This window comes from Bombina bombina, chromosome 1 (genome assembly GCF_027579735.1).
Source record: "Bombina bombina isolate aBomBom1 chromosome 1, aBomBom1.pri, whole genome shotgun sequence".
NCBI lineage: Eukaryota > Metazoa > Chordata > Amphibia > Anura > Bombinatoridae > Bombina > Bombina bombina.
This window is the reverse complement of record NC_069499.1, coordinates 11161319-11186572: the sequence shown is the minus strand read 5'-3', so window position 1 is coordinate 11186572 and position 25254 is coordinate 11161319. Positions and strand designations below refer to the sequence as shown.

Below are 25254 nucleotides of genomic sequence, written 5' to 3'. Positions count from 1 at the left end.
AGTCCAATTAAGTCAAACCAGCTACGAAGAGATTTTAATTATTGGAGTTTTACTGTTTATTGTTTTTATTATGTTTGTCCGATTGTAACATGGATCCATGTCTGTAAAAATTAAAGTGTTATTTTTATACTATAATTAGTTTTTTAATATCCATTTTCACATTAGTTCTAGACCCAGCCTACTAGGCGCTTTGGTTTTTATACCCGATTTTCTGTACAAAAGCAGGTAAACCAGCGAGTCATACAAAGCGCCTTGTTCCCTTGGTGGTATTTTTGAAAAGCTAAACCTAGGTAGGCTCAAACTGATTTCTAAACCGTTGAAAATCGCCCCTTAGCTCAGAGCATTTTGAAAAATGTTCACGGTTAGACAGTACTAGTTCATGTGTGTCATATAGATAACATTGTGCTCACTCCTGTGGAGTTATTTAGGAGTCTGCACTAATTGGCTAAACTGCATGTCTGTCAAAAGCACTGAAATTAGGGGCAGTCTGCAGAGGCTTAGATACAAGGTAATCACAGAGATAAAACATATATTAATTTAACTGTGTTGGTTATGCAAAACTGGGGGAATGGGTAATAAAGGGATTATCTATCTTTTTAAAGAATAAAAATTCTGGTGTAGACTGTCCCATTAAAGGGACAGGCCGTCCGTGGGCAATATATGTGCACAAATGGTCATATAATATCATATGTGTATCCCTGATGCGACTTAGATATGACTAGTGGTTTCCTTGACTCTGTGCCAGGACAAACCACGATCTTCACACCAGAATAAGTAGGTTCTTCACACCTTATGATAGATGCGACGAGTAACCGGCTTACGAGTTTGAATGAGAGTATCAATAACTCTCTCAGAAAAACCTCTCTTGGCTAAGACTAAGCATTCAATCTCCACGAAGTCAGCCTCAGAGAATCTAGATTTTGATGAACAAAGGGGCCTTGTTCCAGCAGATCCCTGTGACAAGGTAACCTCCATGGAGGAGATGAAGACATCCCCACTAGATCTGCGAACCATATCCTTCCACCTCAATCAAATAAGATAAGGAGTCGCACCAATAGGTAGCCACTCCAGCAACCGCAGCAACAGCCGCCGCCGGTTGGAATAAATATCTTGTATGCTGAAACATCCTGCGTAACAGAGTTTCTATCTTTTTATTCATGGGCTCTTTGAACGACGAACTATCCTCTAGCGGAATAGTAGTGCGTTTTGCAAGTGTGGAGATAGCCCCATCGACCTTAGGGATAGAGCCCCACAGCTCCAATTGAGAGTCCGGGACTAGGAACAATTTCTTAAATGAAGACGAAGAGGAAAAGGAAGATCCAATCCTTTCCCATTCGCAATTTTTACAGGAACAGGGAAAGTCTGTGGCACCACCCTGTCTTTGTAAACTATCTAATTTAGGAATCAAAGGTTCCTCAGGCAACTTAGGCTCTGGAACCTCTAAAGTAGCTAAAACTTCCTTTAAAAGAAAGCGTAAATGCTCAATCCTAAATCTAAAATCTGGTTCCTCTGCTGCCGGAGGCTTAGAGGTAGCCGATTCCAACCCAGAAAATTCGTACTCCGAAATAGAGTGAATTACATCATCAGTTAACCTAGTATCAGATGACTATAGGGTTCACACCTCGCAGGACGAAGACTCCTCAGAGGTGGACGGCTCAGTGGTATCAAACATATTAGTTTTTTTGACACAATCACTTTATCAAGGCATGTGGAACATAATAGAGCAGGCGGGAATACCACGGCCTCCTCACAATATAAACAGGTATTAGTCTTAGGTAGAGAGGGACTACCCTCTAACGCATCAGAATCCTCCATAGCTAGAATATAACACAGTCTGCTATAGAAAATAACGATCTTTTTTAATAACAAAAAAGGCACCTTTATACCCCCAATGACTGGGGCACTCACCACCTCCTATGACCCAGGCACTAAAGAGAACCGTCCTCTCTGGTAACCTGCTCGGTCAGGAAAGAGGAAATGAAACCGCGACCACTCCCGGTCACATGGTGCGCAATGCAGGACCGCCCCTGCTAAGAGTAAAAGCGTGCCAAGTTAATTAAGCTGCGCAGTTCTGAAAGTGAAAGTAAAACTCATGAGCCTAAACATCTCACACATATTGCAGCATAAATCAAATAAACATATGAGATTAATCCCCACTATTCAATAATCCTTCTCAGGAGATATTAACCCTCGATACAGATAAAGGAGTCACACTGTGACCCTGTCTTCTAACGTTATCATATGTGTAAAAAATGAAACGATCCTTACCGGAATCTATGCCGTGGAACAGAAACACAGCCTCTCAAGTGTGACAGTCTTGTAGCATGGCTCCTGACATGGACTTGAGTGATGAAAAAGCAGGCAGTGAAACTCATCAACACCGATTGCTTACAAACTTTTAATATAAGTCATGATGGATTCGCAGAAAGACTCTCTGCATCTCCAGACTCTAACTTTCGTCAATGCTCTCACTGAGAGGCTGACAAGACTACTTAAAACTCTAGTCCCATATCGAAGAGTAGATACCCTTTCTGAGGAACTACTCCTAATTTTCTGACACTTCTCTGCCAACCTTCTGTGACGAAAGGCAAAGAATGACTGGGGGATGAGGGAAGTGGGGGAGGTATTTAAGCCTTTGGCTGGGGTGTCTTTGCCTCCTCATGGTCGCCAGGTTCAGTATTTTCCACAAGTAAGGAATGAAGCCATGGACTCACCTTAAATTAAGAAAGAAAATGCTTCTAGCTATAGCTTACCTGTAATATACCTTATCATACATCGCATAGCTGAATGATATCTACCCGGAACAAAATAAAAATGTCACAAGCATTCAAGAGGAAGCAAAAAAACGCATTCTACCACTAAACGTACAGAAGCGGATCATTTTAATCACTCGAATACAACGGACCCACAAGGATCGGATGATGAAGTTTCAGATAGTGGAAGCCTATCTGAAGCACAGATAGGTGCATCATTAACGCAAGCATCTACTCGCCTGCCACATTCTGATCATCTTTTCAACAACTTGATGGACTCTCCCAAGTCAATTGACAGAGCTCACAAAGATCTAACAAGAGGTATAGCCACAATTGGAGAATGTGCAGATGCGCTGGAACGCAAGCAAGAGGATCTGGTTGTGGACCATTCTAACTTGCTTGGCTACTATCAGAACAACTCACTGACTTGGAGGCTAAGCTAGCACATTTAGAGGATAGAACACGTCGCAACAATATCCGTATAAAGGGTATTCCTGAAACGATTCTCCCCCAAGATTTGGAAAGTTATCTACAAGACCTATTTGTGACAGTGCTTGTCCCCACTCTTGACAAAGAAGCCTTAATTGATAGAGTACACATAGCTCTAAGACTGCGAGCTGCTGAGGGAGATAGACCCCGGGACGTCATAGCTCGCCTACACTTCTACACATTTAGAGAGAAGCTCTTGCGAGCCCTAGCCAAAGAAAGAGCCCTACCAGACAGATTTCAAGACCTGCAAATCTTCCAGGACCTCTCACCGCACACCCTCCAGCTCCGCAGACATTACCAACCCTTCACCAAGATCTTAAGAGACAAGACTGTTAAATACAGATGGGGGTTCCATGTTCGGATATTTATTACCAAGGACGGACAGCAATACATAGCATCTTCCCCACAACAGGCCAGAGACCTTCTTCAAAGATGGGGATTCCTATCAACAGATTCAGAGGATACACAACTAGACCCTGGCAATTCCCTGCAACTCCGAGCAGCAGCGCCAGACTGGAGACCACTCCCACAAAGGACCACAATCAACCCTAAAAGACACTCTCAGTTGATGGACTTAAATCCCTAGGACAGAAAAATAGACTCCAGCCACAAGAGTAATTATCTAGGGGTTGCTATATAACCCTGAAAGAACTTGAATATAGAACTTTCTGTCTCACCATTTACCGCTAAATGTTGATCCTGTCATGATAAGACGGGTGAGAATATGATATAATACTCTGTACCTTTAAGAACCCTTCTATTCTGGTAAATTATATATGCGACTGTATAAGGGATTCAATTTTCCTATTTTAAGCACTAAGTAGGCTGAACTTTGTGAAAAATCTCCCCTGATAACAACTGTTAAATAAAGTAGTAGTCTGACATATTTAAAGACCACTAAGCTAGAAAATTTTACAGATTTGAGACTCTGAGCATTGGAGAACATCAGATGGCTCCCAAAGACTTATTTTAGCCAAGGTATCCTTTAATTACCTCGATCGTAAGTACATAGCAGAGTATATTAACTATCACATACCCTCCGTTAGTCCCTTCACTACCATAGCCAAGCTAGAAGGATACTCACGATACCCTAAGAAACAGAATTCATAGGAAACACCCTAGCTAAACCATAAAATAATACAAAACTAAGTCACACCAGGCTTCCACTTGGACAAGAATAGAGCGGTTTGTTCACAGGGATATTGCCTACTTATTGTCTATTCTATATAAGTTTATGTTATTTCTGTATGTTGCGATATGTTATAAAATGTTAAGTTTTAATTTTCTCAAGGTATTCACACAAATTGAGATGTTCCCCTTATGCTCTCCATGTAATCATTGACCATGTTACTGTATATGATCACAGAAGTAGACAGACACAACAATAGTTTGTAAAAACCTTAGCAGACCTATTTAGAGAGTCATGATCATAACAGGGTGAACCCAATGATCTACACACTATTTACTAACTGGAACATTACAATCCCAGACTGACAGGAGATAGGCTATCTGTGCCTGCCTCTCCCCCCACATAAATAGTTGTGCTCTCCATACTTTTTGTGAAAGGAGTCCACTCATTGAGAAAGTGTTATAATACACATCTGAATACACCATACAGCACTAGATATCGTATATCCCATATCCCCCAGTTAAACGCATCTAGGGACGTTTTTGAGGTGATTAAGTAACTCCATCCATTGACTCTCAAGAACATACTCCTACTAATACTTCCCCATACTGACTCTCCCTTTTCTCTCATCCCTTTTTACCCTAACCTTCTCCCACCTTTCATTCAACCATGACCCCAATTTCGGTGGCCACATTAAATACACAGGGCCTTAACTCTCCCAACAAGCGTAGTCTGCTGTCCCGATACCTAGTGACAAATAAGTATCATATAGTCTTTCTACAGGAGACCCACTGGGCGGGGGGTCCCGGTTCCTCCAGAACTCCTCCAACTATCTAGTCTGTGAGACAGCCTCATTCATAGAAAAAAAGAAAGAAAGGAGTGGCCATCCTAATTCATAGAGAAATTAAATGCGATATTGAATATGTAGAGCGAGACCCCGAAGGTCGCTCCTTAATTTTGTATGCACTCTAAATGGGATCATCTGCACACTGGTATCTATTTATGCACCAAATACCCGACAGCTGCCTTTTTTTTTTTACAGATGCTCCTACAACGAATTGACAAACTTAAGAGGGGACACTTACTAATAGGGGGAGACTTGAACTTAGTATGGGACCCTGTGCTTGATAAAAAAAAATATGGGGACCCATCCGGTAGACTGTAATTTATCCTCACAATCCAATGCATTACGTAAACTGATGTATCAACATAATCTATACGATATATGGAGGTGTCTAGCGCCAACAGAAAAAATATAATTTATGCTTACCTGATAAATTTATTTCTCTTGTAGTGTATCCAGTCCGCGGATCATCCATTACTTGTGGGATATTCTCCTTCCCAACAGGAAGTTGCAAGAGGATCACCCACAGCAGAGCTGCTATATAGCTCCTCCCCTCACTGCCATATCCAGTCATTCGACTGAAACAAGCCGAGAAAGGAGAAACCATAGGGTGCAGTGGTGACTGTAGTTTAATTAAAATTTAGACCCGCCTTAAAAAGACAGGGTGGGCCGTGGACTGGATACACTACAAGAGAAATAAATTTATCAGGTAAGCATAAATTATGTTTTCTCTTGTTAAGTGTATCCAGTCCACGGATCATCCATTACTTGTGGGATACCAATACCAAAGCTAAAGTACACGGATGATGGGAGGGACAAGGCAGGAACTTAAACGGAAGGAACCACTGCCTGTAGAACCTCTCCCCCAAAAACAGCCTCCGAAGAAGAAAAAGTATCAAATTTGTAAAATTTGGAAAAGGTTTGAAACGAAAACCAAGTCGCAGCCTTGCAAATCTGTTCAACAGAAGCCTCATATTTAAAGGCCCAGGTAGAAGCCACAGCTCTAGTAGAATGAGCTGTAATCCTTTCAGGGGGCTGCTGTCCAGCAGTCTCATAGGCTAAACGGATTATACTCCGAAGCCAAAAAGAAAGAGAGGTTGCCGAGGCCTTTTGACCTCTCCTCTGTCCAGAGTAAACGACAAACAGGTTAGATGTTTGACGAAAATCTTTAGTAGCCTGTAAGTAAAACTTCAAGGCACGGACTACATCTAGATTATGAAAAAAATGTTCCTTCTTTGAAGAAGGATTAGGACATAATGATGGAACAACAATCTCTTGATTGATATTCTTGTTAGAAACCACCTTAGGTAAAAAGCCAGGTTTGGTACGCAGGACTACTTTATCTGAATGAAAGATCAGATAAGGAGAATCACAATGTAAGGCAGATAACTCCGAGACTCTTCGATCCGAGGAAATAGCCATCAGAAAAAGAACTTTCCATGATAAGAGTTTGATATCAATAGAATGAAGGGGTTCAAACAGAACCCCTTGAAGAACTTTAAGAACCAAGTTTAAGCTCCATAGAGGAGCAACAGGTTTAAACACAGGCTTAATTCTGACTAAAGCCTGACAAAATGCCTGAAGGTCTGGAACGTCTGCCAGACGCTTGTGTAAAAGAATAGACAGAGCAGAAATCTGTCCCTTTAAAGAACTAGCTGATAATCCTTTGTCCAAACCCTCTTGGAGGAAGGACAATATCCTAGGAATCCTAACCCTACTCCATGAGTAATTCTTGGATTCACACCAATGAAGATATTTACGCCATATCTTGTGGTAAATTTTCCTGGTGACAGGCTTTCGTGCCTGTATTAAAGTATCAATTACTGACTTAGAGAAGCCACGCTTTGATAGGATCAAGCGTTCAATTTCCATGCAGTCAGTCTCAGAGAAAGTAGATTTGGATGATTGAAAGGACCTTGTATTAGTAGGTCTTGACTCAGATGCAGAGTCCATGGTGGAAAGGATGACATGTCCACTAGGTCTGCATACCAGGTCCTGCGTGGCCACGCAGGCTCTATCAATATCACCGATGCTCTCTCCTGTTTGATTTTGGCAATCAGTCGAGGGAGCAGAGGAAACGGTGGAAACACATAAGCCCCCGGATGAAAAGTCTGACGACTTAGAAAATCCGCCTCCCAGTTCTCTACACCTGGGATATGGATCGCTGACAGGTGGCAAGAGTGAGTCTCTGCCCAGCGAATTATCTTGGAGACTTCTGACATCGCTAGGGAACTCCTGGTTCCCCCTTGATGGTTGATGTAAGCCACAGTCGTGATGTTGTCCGACTGAAATCTGATGAACCTCAGTGTCGCTAACTGAGGCCAAGCTAGAAGAGCATTGAATATCGCTCTTAACTCCAGAATATTTATTGGGATGAGTTTCTCCTCCTGAGTCCATGAACCCTGAGCCTTCAGGGAGTTCCAGACTGCACCCCAACCTAGAAGGCTGGCATCTGTTGTCACAATGGTCCAATCTGGTCTGCGAAAGGTCATACCTTTGGACAGATGGACCCAAGATAACCACCAGAGAAGAGAATCTCTGGTTTCCTGATCCAGATTTAGTAGAGGGGACAAATCTGTGTAATCCCCATTCCACTGACTGAGCATGCATAATTGCAGCGGTCTGAGATGCAGGCGTGCAAATGGCACTATGTCCATTGCCGCTACCATTAAGCCGATTACTTCCATGCACTGAGCCACCGTGGGGCGCGGAATGGAGTGAAGAACACGGCAAGCATTTAGAAGTTTTGATAACCTGGACTCCGTCAGGTAAATTTTCATTTCTATAGAATCTATTAGAGTCCCTAGGAAGGAAACCCTTGTGAGAGGAGATAGAGAACTCTTTTCTTCGTTCACTTTCCACCCATGCGACCTCAGAAATGCCAGAACTATCTCTGTATGAGACTTGGCAATTTGAAAGCTTTACGCCTGTATCAGGATGTCGTCTAGGTAAGGAGCCACCGCTATGCCTCGTGGTCTTAGAACCGCTAGAAGTGAGCCCAGAACCTTTTGAAAAAATTCTTGGGGCTGTAGCCAACCCGAATGGAAGAGCTACAAATTGGTAATGCCTGTCTAGAAAGGCAAACCTCAGGAACCGATGATGATCCTTGTGAATCGGAATGTGAAGGTAGGCATCCTTTAAATCCACTGTGGTCATGTACTGACCCTCTTGGATCATGGGTAAAATGGTTCGAATAGTTTCCATCTTGAATGATGGGACTCTGAGGAATTTGTTTAGGATTTTTAGATCCAAAATTGGTCTGAAGGTTCCCTCTTTTTTGGGAACCACAAACAGATTTGAATAAAACCCCTGTCCTTGTTCCGTCCGCGGAACTGGATGGATCACTCCCATTACAAGGAGGTCTTGCACGCAGCTTAGGAATGCCTCTTTCTTTATCTGGTTTGCAGATAATCTTGAAAGGTGAAATCTCCCTTGTGGAGGAGAAGCTTTGAAGTCCAGAAGATATCCCTGAGATATGATCTCCAACGCCCAGGGATCCTGAACATCTCTTGCCCACGCCTGGGCGAAGAGAGAGTGTCTGCCCCCTACTAGATCCGTTGTCGGATAGGGGGCCGCTCCTTCATGCTGTCTTGGAGGCAGCAGCAGGCTTTCTGGCCTGCTTGCCCTTGTTCCAGGACTGGTTAGGTTTCCAGGCCTGCTTGGATTGAGCAAAAGTTCCCTCTTGTTTTGAAGCAGAGGAAGTTGATGCTGCACCTGCCTTGAAATTTCGAAAGGCACGAAAATTAGACTGTTTGGCCCTGTCCTGAGGAAGGGTATGACCCTTACCTCCAGTAATGTCAGCAATAATTTCTTTCAAACCAGGCCCGAATAAGGTCTGCCCCTTGAAAGGAATGTTAAGTAATTTAGACTTTGAAGTCACATCAGCTGACCAGGATTTAAGCCATAGCGCCCTACGCGCCTGGATGGCGAATCCGGAATTCTTAGCCGTTAGTTTAGTCAAATGAACAATGGCATCAGAAACAAATGAGTTAGCTAGCTTAAGTGTTCTAAGCTTAATTTCAGTCAAGGGAGCTGTATGGATGGCCTCTTCCAGGGCCTCAAACCAAAACGCCGCCGCAGCAGTGACAGGCGCAATGCATGCAAGGGGCTGTAAAATAAAACCTTGTTGAATAAACATTTTCTTAAGGTAACCCTCTAATTTTTTATCCATTGGATCTGAAAAAGCACAACTGTCCTCAACCGGGATAGTGGTATGCTTTGCTAAAGTAGAAACTGCTCCCACCACCTTAGGGACTGTCTGCCATAAGTCCCGTGTAGTGGCATCTATTGGAAACATTTTTCTAAATATAGGAGGTGGGGAAAAGGGCACACCGGGTCTATCCCACTCCTTACTAATAATTTCTGTAAGTCTTTTAGGTATTGGAAAAACATCAGTACTCACCGGCACTGCATAGTATTTATCCAGTCTACACAATTTCTCTGGCACTGCAATTGTGTCACAGTCATTCAGAGCAGCTAATACCTCCCCAAGCAATACATGGAGGTTCTCAAGCTTAAATTTAAAATTAGAAATCTCTGAATCAGGTCCCCCCGATTCAGAGACGTCACCCACAGACTGAAGCTCTCCGTCCTCAGGTTCTGCATATTGTGACGCAGTATCAGACATGGCTCTTACAGCATCTACGCGCTCTGTATCTCCTCTAACCCCAGAGCTATCGCGCTTGCCTCTCAATTCAGGCAATCTGGCTAATACCTCTGACAGGGTATTATTCATGATTGCAGCCATGTCCTGCAAAGTAATCGCTATGGGCGTCCCTGATGTACTTGGCGCCATATTAGCGTGCGTCCCTTGAGCGGGAGGCGAAGGGTCCGACACATGGGGAGAGTTAGTCGGCATAACTTCCCCCTCGACAGACCCCTCTGGTGACAATTCTTTTATAGATAAAGACTGATCTTTACTGTTTAAGGTGAAATCAATACATTTAGTACACATTCTCCTATGGGGCTCCACCATGGCTTTTAAACATAATGAACAAGTAGTTTCCTCTGTGTCAGACATGTTTATACAGACTAGCAATGAGACTAGCAAGCTTGGAAAACACTTTAAACCAAGTTAACAAGCAATATAAAAAACGTTACTGTGCCTTTAAGAGAAACAAATTTTGACAAAATTTGAAATAACAGTGAAAAAAGGCAGTTACACTAACGAAATTTTTACAGTGTATGTAACAAGTTAGCAGAGCATTGCACCCACTTGCAAATGGATGATTAACCCCTTAATACCAAAAACGGAATAATAAATGACAAAAACGTTTTTAAACACAGTCACAACAACTGCCACAGGTCTACTGTGGTTGTTACCCTCCTCAAACACGACTTTTGAAGCCTTTTAAGCACTTCAGAGATGTCCTGTATCATGCAGAAGGAAGCTGAGTGTCTCTGTCTGTAATTTTAGCTGCGCAGAAAAGCGCTAAAATAGGCCCCTCCCACTCATATTACAACAGTGGAAAGCCTCAGGAAACTGTTTCTAGGCAAAAATCAGCCAGCCATGTGGAAAAAAACTAGGCCCCAATAAGTTTTGTCACCAAACATATATAAAAACGATTAACATGCCAGTAAACGTTTTATATTACACTTTTATAAAAGTATGTATCTCTATTAATAAGCCTGATACCAGTCGCTATTAAATCACTGCATTTAGGCTTAACTTACATTAATCCGGTATCAGCAGCATTTTTCTAGCAAATTCCATCCCTAGAAATATGTTAACTGCACATACCTTATTGCAGGAAAACCTGCACGCCATTCCCCCTCTGAAGTTACCTCACTCCTCAGAATATGTGAGAACGGCAGTGGATCTTAGTTACTTCTGCTAAGATCATAGAAATCACAGGCAGATTCTTCTTCTAATGCTGCCTGAGATGAAACAGTGCACTCCGGTACCATTTAAAAATAACAAACTTTTGATTGAAGTTAAAAAACTAACTATAATACACCACTCTCCTCTTACTACCTCCATCTTTGTTGAGAGTTGCAAGAGAATGACTGGATATGGCAGTTAGGGGATGAGCTATATAGCAGCTCTGCTGTGGGTGATCCTCTTGCAACTTCCTGTTGGGAAGGAGAATATCCCACAAGTAATGGATGATCCGTGGACTGGATACACTTAACAAGAGAAAGACTATACACATTACTCTAAACCTCAAAGCTCATATGCACGTATTGATTACCTACTTTGCGATTCTTGGACTCTGGACAGATTTAACACCCCAGTATTAAAATATGCTCTTGGTCAGTGCTAACCTCTCCTTATTACATCCCTCTCACAGTCAACCTCCCTGGAGACTACCTGACCATTGCCTCTCAGACATAGAAATACTGGAACGCACTAAAGTAATTCAGGAATACATTGAGTTCAATGACACAGGAAATACTAGCTTAGAGATGGTCTGGGCGGCATTTAAAGCCCATCTCAGGGGGCACTTCATGAAAAAAACTGCAAGAATGAGAGCCCAAAACAAATACCTACTAGCTAAACTTAATGGAGCACTCCGTGGATTAGAACTAACAAAAATGATCCCAGACTGCTCAATTGATAGGAAACATATGAGAGGAAATCAACAGACGAGAAACTGCAAGACTACAGGAGAATCTCCACAAACTTAAGCAGTTATACTATTATAAAGGGAACAAATCGGACAGACTTCTAGCATATAAGCTTAGAAAGAAAACTCAGCAAAGCCGAATCCCAATGATAGAAATAAATACAGGAGTAGTACACTCCCCAAAAGCAATAGGACAGGCATTTGATGAATATTATACATCTTTATATAGGTTTAGAGGACAGCCCTGTAACCACTCAGACCAATAGCGCCACTATCAAACAGTTTCTACAGACTCTCCACCTTTCCACTTTGACTAAAAAGACTCAGTAGCAGGCTTGAATAGTCCGTTTTCAATAGAAGAAGTCAAATCTGCCATAGCAACTTTGAAGCCCCATAAAGCCCCAGACTTGGATGGCTTTACAGCAGCATTTTACCAAACATTTGCTACACTACTGACCCCATTATTACTCAGACTATACAAAAAATGGCAGGTTTTTAAGCAAATTTTTAGAGGCAAGCATACTTACCATCCCTAAAGAAAACAAAGACCCAACACTTTGTGCAAGCTACAGACCAATCTCGCTTATTAACGTTGACGTTACGATTTATGATGAAAATGTTAGCCACTAGATTGGGGAAACATTTACCATCCATCGGCTACCTTGATCAGGTGGGATTTGTGATGGGAAGGAAGGGCACTGTAAACACTCGTAGACTACTGAAAATCTATATGGAAGCTGCAGACATGGGACTCTCCCTGCTCACCCTGTCACTAGACGCTGAAAAAGCGTATGACAGGGTGAGATGGGAATATATGTTTGAAACCCTGAAGATATTTGGCATCCCTGATTCCTTTAGCACAGCCATTAGAGCTCTCTATGCAACCCCAACAGCAGTGGTTAGGGGCCTGGGATTTAGCTCCCCAAAGTTTTCAATCAAAAAATGCACAAGGCAGGGTTGCCCTCTCTCCCCTCTATTGTTCGCCATTGCCATAGAACCTGTCACGGATACCAGACAGCTAAGGATACCCCCAACCCCCACTACAAACTCACCCCTGTTGTTTATCAGTGGTTTTGGGCTCCTCAGAGCAACCACCATCTCTGAAAGCTTTTGGTTGCATGGTTTTGTGTTCCAAACTTGTTTAGAAAAGAGCTTGTGCATGACCAGGAAAACCCTCCTAGACTTTCCGGGCTCCTGGAACTCCCGGTCGGCCGCCTCACAACGGACACCCGCTTAACCCCTCTCAGGCTGTCCTTTCCTGCAACTCCCGGTCGGCCATAGGACAGCAGGACACCCGCTAACTTTACCCCTCGTCCCTCCAGCAACCATGTGCCCCAGAGCTCCGCTCTTATGGGGATTAGTAGCCCCTAGGGAGGACAAGAGGTGGACAAATTACCGGAGGGGAGCTCTTTTGGGAACCGGGGGTTTTGGACACCCCTAACCCCATAACTTCAACGGACTGTAACTCCGATCCCCTGTAACGAATCATGCTGATTTTTGGACTGTGAAATCTGGGGGCCGAGAGCTTTTAAATGACACCCTGGAAGTGCCGCCGCTCCACCGGGATCACCCCAAATCCGCCACCCCTATGTATTGAGATTATGTAGGACTGTGGCTCCTATGGAGGCGCCGGTCAGTCTGGAAGGGCGGAAATGGCGGGAAAATAGTGGGATTGTCCTTTGTGTTATCAAGATGAGCTGTGTGTATAAAAGGAGTGTATGTTTTACAATAAAATCAGTTCTTAATTTACCTGAAGGCTAGTCTGTCTAGTTATTTGGGTGAGCTCCAGATAAAATCCCTTTCCTGGGCTACATAGAAATCCCTTTCCTGGGCTACATAGCAGCCTGTTCCAAGCAAAGGAAGGACTCTCTGGCAGAGCTACTCAGTCGGGGTAGCTGGAGTCTGCCACAGGGTGGGACCCTGAGTACTGGTGCTGTCGGGCATCAGGGGTGGCTACAGGCTGTGGTCACTTGCCAGCTACATAGCTGCAGTCGGCACGGAGGAAACAGAACCCGTTTGGCGGAGCTACCCAGTCGGGTAGCCGGGGAATCAGTCACAGAACCCCAAGCAGAGGTAATTAGGCAAAACAGAGAAATTCAGGGCATCCAATTACATGACACTGTACAGAGGTTAGCAGATGACCTGACAATTATTATTACTGACCCATTGATTTCGCTACCACCATTAATGTCCCTGATGGAGACTTTTGGTAAAATCTCATATCATAAGGTTAATGTAACCAAAACAGAAGCGTACTCAAACATAGCACCGGCGGAACAATGCGAGATTTAGAGATCTTACTCCTTTAAGTGGTCTACCAGAGGGATTCGCCACTTAGGAGTCTTCCTTTGGTATAATAAAACAATCACCATCATCGACAACTATCAGGCTATGCTAAAGAAAGTAGGTAACATTCTAAGGTCTAAACAGTATGATGAAGTTTCTTGGATGGGACGGATGGGAGCCCTAAAGATGATGATACTTCCTAAGATCACATACCGATCATAGTGCCAGCAACCCATCTTTGCAAGTTCCAGACATTATTTAACACCTATGTCTGGAATAATAAAATACACTGAGTGGCAGCGAACATTCTGCAATCTCCTTTGGAGAGGGGAGGCATAGGACTCCAAAATGTGAGATTATATCATAAGGCCGCAATGATAACACACATTTCGACATGGGGACCAGATCTTCCACCTACCAGATGGAGGGAGCTTGAACAAGCATCCTTGCCAGCATATATAGAACTTCCAGACCTTCTATGGTTACCCCCACATCAGGCGAATAAAGTAACTATATCCAATCAGATAGTAAAAGGGTGTCAATTAGCTTGGTTCAGACCCGTCACAACTCACTTATTGCCCCCCACCCCTCTCCAATACACTCTATTACGGGATTAATGCAGGGACTACCTGACACTCATGTACGCAGCTGGAAACAAATCGAGGTCACTCACCTTGAGACTTCTATACGAATAACTTCCTAACACACCTTGAAATGCTAACCACACTGACGATACCCCCCATAATGAGATTTGAACTTCTACGGTTGAGATCATTAATGAAATCTTGGGGCTTTCTGATGGACAGGCTGCGTGACTTGACCCCCTGGGAGAGTAGATGGGTGATAGGTCTCCAGCTGTACAAACCTCTCTCCACCCATTACAGATGTCTCTTAAGAAATCCTACCCTCCGCAAAACAAGACATATGGAGGCCTGGGAGACGGAACTTAAACAGACATATATACAACATAAGACTGGACGAGGGCCATCTGCTCAACTAAATCAACAATGCATTGTGTGACGCTATACAAACTGTATTTCAAGTTATTCACTAGATGGCACCTGGTCCCAACTAAATTAAAAAAACTTTATCCTGACTATTCTCCCAGATGCTGGAGAGCTGGGAACCCTCCTCCACATATGGTGGTCATGCCCCAAACTCAGGACATATTGGGCTAGGGTTAGGAGCGGATGTTCCTCTCCCGGCTCAGGCCTTACTCCATCTAGGCTTTAGATATATACTCCTGTATATCCTAATCTCAGCTAAAATGCGAATAGCAAGCAATTGGAAGAAACCCAATCCCCCCCTAGATGGCAGGGAGTGGTAGACTGTATCAATTACGTAAAAAACATGGAAGATTATGTCTACAGAACTAGAAAGCAGACAGCTGCCTATTGCCTGATATGGGGACACTGGGAGATTCTTCTACTAAATAAAAACATAGCACTAACTTAAAAACACCCAGGCACCTCTGTATTTACTAGGAATAATTACCTTATCCAACTACAAAAAAATATACTTGGGGGGAAAAAAAAAGTTCTAAGACTGGGCATTGCAAGGCCAAAGTATAGGATCAGCCTTTTAATGCCTTGGTTGAAATAGTGTACATCAGGTAACAAGACAAAGTGGTGTTAGCAGAGAATGAAAGGCCCCCACATCTCAACTCTGAGAAAGCTAAGCTGGGATAAATCCTGTTTGCAGGAATTCCAAAATGTGACAAATGGTAATACCATCCCATGGCCGGTATGGTGACACCCATGGGGGAAAAAGCCCAGTTCCTATAACAGGATGCCGAAATGTAAGGCTTGGTAGCATGGCAAAGGGTTAAAACAATCTATGCAAAGCAATATCTTCAGCAACAGACCACTCTACAGCAGTGATTTTCAACCTTTTTTTTTTTTCGTGGCAAACTTTTTTTTTATATTTTTTCCTGTGGCACACCACCATCCCAAAATTTTACAAAATCACACATTGTAGCCTAATACAGCATATACAGTATATATATATATATATATATATATATATATATATATATTGTTGCGGCGTGTAGAGCCGGCACTAGACACGTGTTGTGGTGGGTGGGGGTCCTTCCAAGTGTGAACACGGGTTGGGGAAGCAAGCTGCCGCTGCGCTATTACCCTCAGTCATCATCTCACTCAAAATAAATAAATGGCCCAGAATAAAAAACAAGCAAAATTTTAAAAATGTCACACTGCTGTCAGTCTGCCGCGGCACACCTGAGGATCTCTCACGGCACACTAGTGTGCCACGGCACACTGGTGGAAAAACACTGCTCTACAGGATAGAATCCTGGTTGAATGGAACAATCCTATTTCCAAATGTCCACACATGACATATATATGTTAGAGACGGCTTAAATTACAGCATTTTATAAAGTAAATATACTCATTTAACAGTACTGTACAGTCGTATGAAACAGAATCTGTATGAGGTTATATAATAAGTGTTCCCAGTTCATGGCTTTTCTTTCTATCATTTAGTTAAAAAAGAAAACTTATGCTTACCTGATAAATTTGTTTCTTTTTAGACACGAGTCCAAGGATCATCATCCTTACTTGTGGGATATCACCTCCTGCTCAGCAGGAGGCAAAGAGCACCACAGCAGAGCTGTTAAATAGCTCCTCCCTTCCCTCCCACTCCAGTCATTCTCTTTGCCTACATTAGTGATAGGAAGAGGTAAAGTGAGGTGTTAGATTAGATTCTTCAATCAAGAGTTTATTATTTTTAAAATAGTACAAGATTGTGCTGCTTTGTGCGAAATCGAATAAATTGGACTGATATTTCGAAGTTCCTAGAAGTTTTTCCAATTCTTAAGCGAGCTTTGGAGATTGTTTCTAAGGAATGGGAGAGACCAGGTATTCCCTTCTCTCTTTCTCCTATTTTCAAAAAGATGTTTCTTATAGCTGAAACTGTCAAGGAAACTTGGCAATCGGTTCCTAAGGTGGAAGGGGGTATCTCCACCTTAGCCAAGCGAACTACTATTCCTATTGAGGATAGTTGTGCCTTTAAAGACCCCATGGACAAGAAGTTGGAGGGTCTACTTAAAAAGATTTATGTTCACCAGGGTCTGATATTGCAGCCGGCTGCGTGCATTGCTACTGTCACTAGTGTGGCAGCTTATTGGTTTGATGCTCTGTCCGAGTCTCTTAAGTCTGAGACTTCTTTAGAGGAGATTCAAGATAGGATTAAAGCTCTGAAGTTAGCCAATGCTTTTATTACTGATGCGTCTCTGCAAATTACTAAATGTCCAGCTAAGAGTTCAGGGTTCTCTATCCTAGCCCGCAGAGCCTTATTGGTTAAAACCTTGGTCTGTGGACGTGTCATCCAAGTCTAAGCTTCTAGCAATTCCTTACAAGGGAAAGACCTTGTTTGGACCTGGCCTGAAGGAAATTATCTCTGATATCACAGGAGGTAAGGGTCATCTCCTTCCTCAGGATAAGAGAAGTAAACAAATAGGACGACAAAATAATTTTCGTTCCTTTCGAAATTTCAAGGGCAATTTGGTCGTAGTCCATGCTTTAAAATTTTACTTACAAGCGACTAAGGACTTTCGTCAATCGTCTTCTCTGTTTGTCATTTTCTCTGGAAAACGTAAGGGTCAGAAAGCTACGGCTACTTCTCTTTCTTTTTGGCTGAAGAGTATCATCCGTTTAGCATATGAGACTGCTGGACAGCAGCCTCCTGAAAGAGTTTTGGCTCATTCCACTAGGGCTGTTGCTTCCTCATGGGCATTTAAAAATGATGCTTCTGTTGAACAGATTTGCAAAGCTGCAACTTGGTCGTCTCTTCACACTTTTTAAAATTTTTATAAATTTGATACTTTTGCCTCGGCTGAGGCTGCTTTTGGGAGAAAGGTTCTTCAAGCAGTGGTGCCTTCAGTTTAGGTTTCCTGTCTTGTCCCTCCTTTATCATCCGTGTACTCTAGCTTTGGTATTGTATCCCACAAGTAAGGATGATGATCTGTGGACTCATCGTGTCTTTAAAAAGAAAAGAAAATGTATGCTTACCTGATAAATTTGTTTCTTTTTAGACATGATGAGTTCACGGCCCGCCCTGTTCTTTTAGACAGGTTGTTTTTTTATTATGAACTTCAGACACCTCTGCACCTTGGCTTTTCCTTTCTCTTCCTAACTTCGGTCGAATGACTGGAGTGGGAGGGAAGGGAGGAGCTATTTAACAGCTCTGCTGTCCAGCAGGTTTAAGAGGTCCTCTCCCTCCCATAGCCCTGTGGAAAATGATGAAGCCTGAGTTAACTTTGCTTAGGCTATCAGGAGTAGGGCAGCATAAATGTATGGGTGACGCAGTGAGAATTATGTCCCACCAGTTCCCATTGCTTTAAAGCCACCAAAAGCTCTACTGAAAAGACTGATCTGGACTATGGCTACACCCTAGCACAAAGCAGCACAATCTTGTACTACTTTAAAAATAATAAACTCTTGATTGAAGAATCTTTTCTAACACCTCACTTTACCGCTTCCTATCACTAACGTAGGCAAAGAGAATGACTGGAGTGGGAGGGAAGGGAGGAGCTATTTAACAGCTCTGCTGTGGTGCTCTTTGCCACCTCCTGCTGACCAGGAGGTGATATCCCACAAGTAAGGATGATGATCCATGGACTCATCGTGTCTTTAAAAAGAAATAGCACAAACTGATCACTTAGAACAGGGAGAAGATTTTAAAATACCTTTGTAAACCTTTAGTGAGCATACTATATTGTAAGTCAGGTGGCTAATATAAACAGATTAAAGCCGCTCTTTTCCTGTTCTAATCAATCATTTATCTCTGTTCTTGCCACTCTTATCCCCAGTACCTGTCTGAGCCAGCTGGGGCAGGAGCTGCTCTCCATATTCTCAGTCATATTGAAAGGGACAGTTTCTGGCTCCGTCTCCATTGTGCCTTGGAATCCCCCGTTGGGATCAGAGGTCAGGGACTCCCGCTCGCTATCTCCTCCTCCCACAGAGCCCCCCGATGAACAGCTCTGAGCAACTTTAAGAGAAATTGATTAACATCTAGCACTAATTTACAAGCTTTGGATGGGTATATTAGTAAAGGAAGCCACAAGAATAGCAAAGATACACCACAGCAACCTCATCCTCGTGCGTTCAGCAATTAGTTCTCCGACCCCAGCCTATTACTCTCCTGAACCTGTCAACTTACGTGTTCCAATGGAAAGGCCACTACTGTTTGATCGGATGGTTTTGGAGTTTAGAACTTTCTCTGTGAAAACAAACCAGATTACAGATTGACAGGGAAATGTATGATAAAACCAGTTATATAATATATTCTGTTTCAGAAAAACCGCTGCCCTAATCACCTAGCATAATACAAAAATAAGCCAAGCCACTTACCCACAATCAAGATGGTGTGCCAACCACGACAGGATAAATCTGTTACATGGTGCAAAGATCCAAATATTGGACGAGGCCATGAAGTGCAGATATCAGATCCCTGAGGACGCTCATTTGGAGTCATAGCTAGTCGCCCATTTCCACCATTTCCCCAAGCAAATATGTGATTATCTGAAGATAGAACAGCACCATATTTAATACCACAGACTGCACAATAATTAATGCCATTGTCCTCAATTTACACACAATGGCCCTGATATTCAAAACCTCTCAGATGAGATGATCTAAAATGATCCTCCAGCACTGCAAGATCCGAAAAGGCAGATTTTTTTTATCAAAAGGTGCGTACCCTGCATTTCAGATCTCATTACTTTTGTACATATTGATCTGGTCATTTCTTAGAATAAGACTTTACTTATCTTATACCTGTCTGTGAACCAAAGACCAATGGAAAATGTTATTACTTAACTATCCTGCACCCCACTGGGAGTATAATTTCTTCTGCTGGCTGTGTTTACATAGTTTCTCAATAGCCTATACCTAAGTATAGAACCCTTCAGTATAGGTGGAAATACCACAGGCTAAATAAGCTATTTCAAATACCGAAACAAGGGTAAAGGAGCTACTTGTAAACAATTTAATACATTCCAGCAGGTAAAATGAATCATTGGGAACAAATTAAAACTCTATAATACTGAAATAACCCATCTAAAGTGTAAAGAAATCTAAAATACAAAGCACAAAGTGTAACCAAACTCTCATATCAAGCAGTGTTATATTGCACTGGGCTTGTTGCTCCTTCATTTATAGAAACGAGAGAGATCTTGCAGTGCTGGAGAGTTCCGCCTTTTTTCTTTTGAATATTCAGTAAGTTCAGCCCCTGTGAAGTCTGAACTGAGATTTATCGCCAAGCCAGAGAACCTTTGAATATCAGGGCCATATGGAGAGTTTCCCACTCTGGTGCTAATGACGGCTCACCTTGAGGGAGATCTGAGGGCTCCCACCCGCTCCTACCCCGGCGATCGGGTCTGCATAGTGACGTGATGCGCGATGACGTCACCGTGCAACTTTATTTATACTTAACATTGTTAAGTATAGGAGCAGGGGGCATGCTGCTTAGTATCTCAGGCATCTAAGCAGCTACAGACCCCCAAGACCCACTGTTGGAAAGGTAATCGCCTAAACCTTTCCAACAGTGTAAGTATTGGGGATCTGGGAAAAAAAGAAAAAAAAACCTTAAAAAATCTTAGCACCCAGGTGGGAAAGTGCTTAGCACTTAAAGGATTTAAGCACATTTGTCATGTTATAAATATAAAAGGAAATTTATGCTTACCTGATAAATTTCTTTTTCGATACAATGAGTCCACGGATTTCATCCTTACTTGTGGGATATCGCCTCCTGGTCAACAGGAGGAGGCAAAGAGCACCACAGCAGAGCTGTATAAATAGCTCCTCCCTTCCCTCCCAACCCAGTCATTCGACCGAAGTTAAGAAGAGAAAGGAAAAGCCAAGGTGCAGAGGTGTCTGAAGTTTAACAAAAATATAATAACCTTTCTCAATAGAACAGGGCGGGCCGTGGACTCATCGTATCAAAAAATAAATAAATTTATCAGGTAAGCATAAATTTCCTTTTTTTTTTTAAGATATGATGAGTCCACGGATTTCATCCTTACTTGTGGGATACAATACCAAAGCTATAGTACACGGATCAAAGGGTAGGGACAAGACAGGGAACCTAAACGGAAGGTACCACTGCTTGAAGAACTTTCCTACCAAAAACAGCCTCAGATGAGGCAAAGGTATCGAATTTGTAAAATTTGGAAAAAGTGTGAAGAGACGACCAGGTTGCAGCTTTGCAAATCTGTTCAACAGAAGCATCATTTTTGAATGCCCATGAGGAAGCCACAGCCCTAGTGGAATGAGCCGTAATTCGTTCAGGAGGCTGCTGTCCAGCAGTCTCAATGGTAAAGCGGATGATACTCTTCAGCCAAAAAGAAAGGAGAGAGGTAGCCGCAGCTTTCTGACCCCTACGTTTCCCAGAAAAAACAACAAATAATGAAGACGATTGGCGAAAATCCTTAGTCGCCTGTAAGTAGAACTTCAAAGCACGGACCACGTCCAAGTTGTGTAACAGACGCTTCTTCTTAGAAGAAGGATTAGGACACAATGAAGGAACAACAATTTCCTGATTAATATTTTTTATTTGAAACAACCTTAGGAAGAAAACCAGGTTTAGTTCGTAACACCACCTTATCTGAATGGAAAATAAGATAAGGAGAATCACATTGTAATGCCGAAAGCTCAGATACTCTTCGAGCAAAAGAAATAGCAACCAAAAATAAAACTTTCCAAGATAACTTAATATCTATGGAATGCATAGGTTCAAACGGAACCCCTTGAAGAACTCTAAGAACTAAATTCAAACTCCAAGGAGGAGCAATTGGTCTAAATGCAGGCCTGATTCTAGTCAGAGCCTGACAAAAAGATTGTACATCTGAGACATCTGCCAGACGCTTGTGTAACAAAATAGATAAAGCAGAAATCTGTCCTTTTAAAGAACTTGCTGACAACCCCTTCTCCAATCCTACTTGGAGAAAAGACAAAATCCTTCATGAGTAGCCCTTGGATTCACACCAATAAAGATATTTACACCATATCTTATGGTAAATTCTTCTAGTAACAGACTTACGAGCCTGAATCAAGGTATCTATGACCGAATCAGAAAAACCACGCTGAGACAAAATTAAGCGTTCAATCTCCAAGTAGTTAGCTGCAGAGAAACTAGATTCGGATGATGGAAGGGGCCCTGAATGAGAAGGTCTTTCCTCAATGGGAGCTTCCACGGTGGCAGAGAGGACATGTCCACCAGATCGGCATACCAAGTCCTGCGAGGCCACGCAGGGGCGATGAGGATCACCGATGCCCTCTCCTGTTTGACTCAAGCAAACACCCGGGGAAGGAGAGCAAATGGGGGGAACACATAAGCAAGGCTGAAATACCATGGTACTGCCAAGGCATCTATCAGCTCGGCCTGGGGATCCCTGGATCTGGACCCGTATCTCGTAAGCTTGGCATTCCGACGAGATGCCATGAGATCCAACTCCCAAACAATTACCCCTACACTGGAGTCTTGCTCCGGAACTAGGGTCCCCAGCGTCCAGCCCAGTGTCTACCTGCGCTCTCACAATAAAGAGTATAGTGTCCAATTGTGTCCTCCTTGTTCTGATCTGTCCCCACCGCATATTCCCTTGTAAACAATAGAGATGCCCCGAGGTGTAACAAACTAAGGGAGTCAGAGAAATAAAATCTTCAGCAGCTTCTGAGTTAGTGCTGTCCCAGAAATTAAAAGCTGCACATACCTTGGTGCTGATCGACAGCATGAACGGTCCCACAGTTATCAAGAAGTCTTCTTTCCTTCCTGCCGTTCTGTGGAGACATATAGGGTCTTAGTTAGTAATTGCTAAGACCATCATGAGAAGGGCAGCACACAGTATGGGAGGCGCAGTTAAAAATTAATCCCACCAGTTCCCAATGCTTTAATGCCACCTGTAGCTCTGCTATCAAGAGGCTGACAAGGAATACGGCTAAACCCTGTAATAAAATAGTACTCACTGGCACCATTTTAAAAATAAAAAACTCTTGATTGAAGAATCTAAACCAACAACTCTCTTTACCTCTTCCTATTACTAACACAGGCAAAGAGAATGACTGGGGTGGGAGGGAAGAGAGGAGCTATTTATACAGCTCTGCTGTGGTGCTCTTTGCCTCCTCCTGTTGACCAGGAGGCGTAATCCCACAAGTAAGGATGAAATCCGTGGACTCATTGTATCTTGAAAAAGAAATGCTTTATTACAATATGCTTTAAATAGGAGCAGCTTTCTTTGTTGTTATGTTCACTTATAAAGGGTGCGCCTAAGCTCCTGGCTCATCCCTTACTCACCGTCAGTAGCTGCAATGGTAAATTCATCACCACAGGATACCCGGATGACCTGCTTGCCCCCCAGAGGCCCCCCAAGAAGATTGATGCCAAAATGCTTCCGGTAGTCTCCAACTCCTAGCTGTCCGCACTTATTAGAGCCGAAAGTCAAAAGCCGTCCCCGCTCTGTAAGGGTCAAAAAGAACAAATGAGATGATGATACTGCTGAGGAGCAGGACACTCGCCTTTGCGCTTCTCACCGTCAATAGCTGCTGTGTGCGTCCGACCTGGAGAGATGCTGCGGATCTTATAGAATGATAGCTGCTTGGCAAGCGTCAGGGATGTGGTGTACGGGACCTCATGAAATGTCTGTGGGGAGGGGAGAAGCGGTTGGTCATCTTGCATGGACCCTCACCCACAGTTTGCAGAATGACAGACTCACCTCGTGGTTAATAATCCCTGCTGTGTACTGGTTCAGACCTAGTTTGTTATGTTCATTCAGACCACAGGCCAAAACTTTGCCAGACTGTGTAAGAAGGAAACTCCCATCTGACCCACAGCAAACATTGACAATGCAGAGACCATGCCGAACTTCCACCTGTCACAACACAATATATAGTTTAGACAATTGGACATTAAAACATGTTGGGGGCATGGACTGCAAATCCCACCCCTTTAATCCTTTATAGCTATCTAACTTCCCTAGCTTATTCATCATAGGATGACAGAATTAGGGTCTAGATATAGAGGTTTTTGTTTTAATTTTGCATTATCTTGGCCTAACCAAAGCCAATACTTACCTGGTGAGATGAATACAAAACAGTAAAATATAACACAATACGGTGGGTGAAAGAAAAGAAAGAAACAGACACTCAAATCCAAAAAAACATAATTTATGCTTACCTGATAAATGTATTTCTCTTGTAGTGTAGTCAGTCCACGGGTCATCCATTACTTATGGAATATATCTCTTCCCTAACAGGAAGTTGCAAGAGGATCACCCAAGCAGAGCTGCTATATAGCTCCTCCCCTCACATGTCATATCCAGTCATTCGACCAAAACCAGACGAGAAAGGAGAAACCATAGGGTGCAGTGGTGACTGGAGTTTAATTAAAATTTAGATCTGCCTTAAAGACAGGGCGGGCCGTGGACTGACTACACTACAAGAGAAATAAATTTATCAGGTAAGCATAAATTATGTTTTCTCTTGTTAAGTGTAGTCAGTCCACGGGTCATCCATTACTTATGGGATACCAATACCAAAGCTAAAGTACACGGATGATGGGAGGGACAAGGCAGGAACTTAAACGGAAGGAACCACTGCCTGTAGAACCTTTCTCCCAAAAACAGCCTCCAAAGAAGCAAAAGTGTCAAATTTGTAAAATTTTGAAAAAGTGTGAAGTGAAGACCAAGTTGCAGCCTTGCAAATCTGTTCAACAGAGGCCTCATTTTTAAAGGCCCAGGTGGAAGCCACAGCTCTAGTAGAATGAGCTGTAATCCTTTCAGGAGGCTGCTGTCCAGCAGTCTCATAGGCTAAACGTATTATGCTACGAAGCTAAAAAGAGAGAGAGGTAGCCGAAGCCTTTTGACCTCTCCTCTGTCCAGAGTAAACGACAAACAGGGAAGAAGTTTGACGAAAATCTTTAGTTGCCTGCAAATAGAACTTCAGGGCACGGACTACGTCCAGATTATGCAAAAGTCGTTCCTTCTTTGAAGAAGGGTTAGGACACAATGATGGAACAACAATCTCTTGATTGATATTCCTGTTAGTAACTACCTTAGGTAAGAACCCAGGTTTAGTACACAGAACTACCTTGTCTGAATGAAAAATCAGATAAGGAGAATCACAATGTAAGGCAGATAACTCAGAGACTCTTCGAGCCGAGGAAATAGCCATCAAA

General features: G+C 42.9%; 1 protein-coding gene across 1 annotated transcript in view; it reads right to left on the bottom strand.

Moving 5' to 3' along the window:
• The window catches only part of NEK9 (NIMA related kinase 9), a 347379-nt gene that overhangs the window by 43466 nt on the left and 278659 nt on the right, over positions 1–25254 (bottom strand). The window contains exons 14-19 of the mRNA XM_053697154.1: positions 23795–23950; positions 23613–23721; positions 23377–23538; positions 19437–19607; positions 19246–19305; positions 18899–19074 (exon numbers count right to left, since the gene is read on the bottom strand). Coding sequence (XP_053553129.1) covers positions 18899–19074; positions 19246–19305; positions 19437–19607; positions 23377–23538; positions 23613–23721; positions 23795–23950 — 834 coding nt within the window. The remainder of the gene's footprint in view (positions 1–18898; positions 19075–19245; positions 19306–19436; positions 19608–23376; positions 23539–23612; positions 23722–23794; positions 23951–25254) is intronic.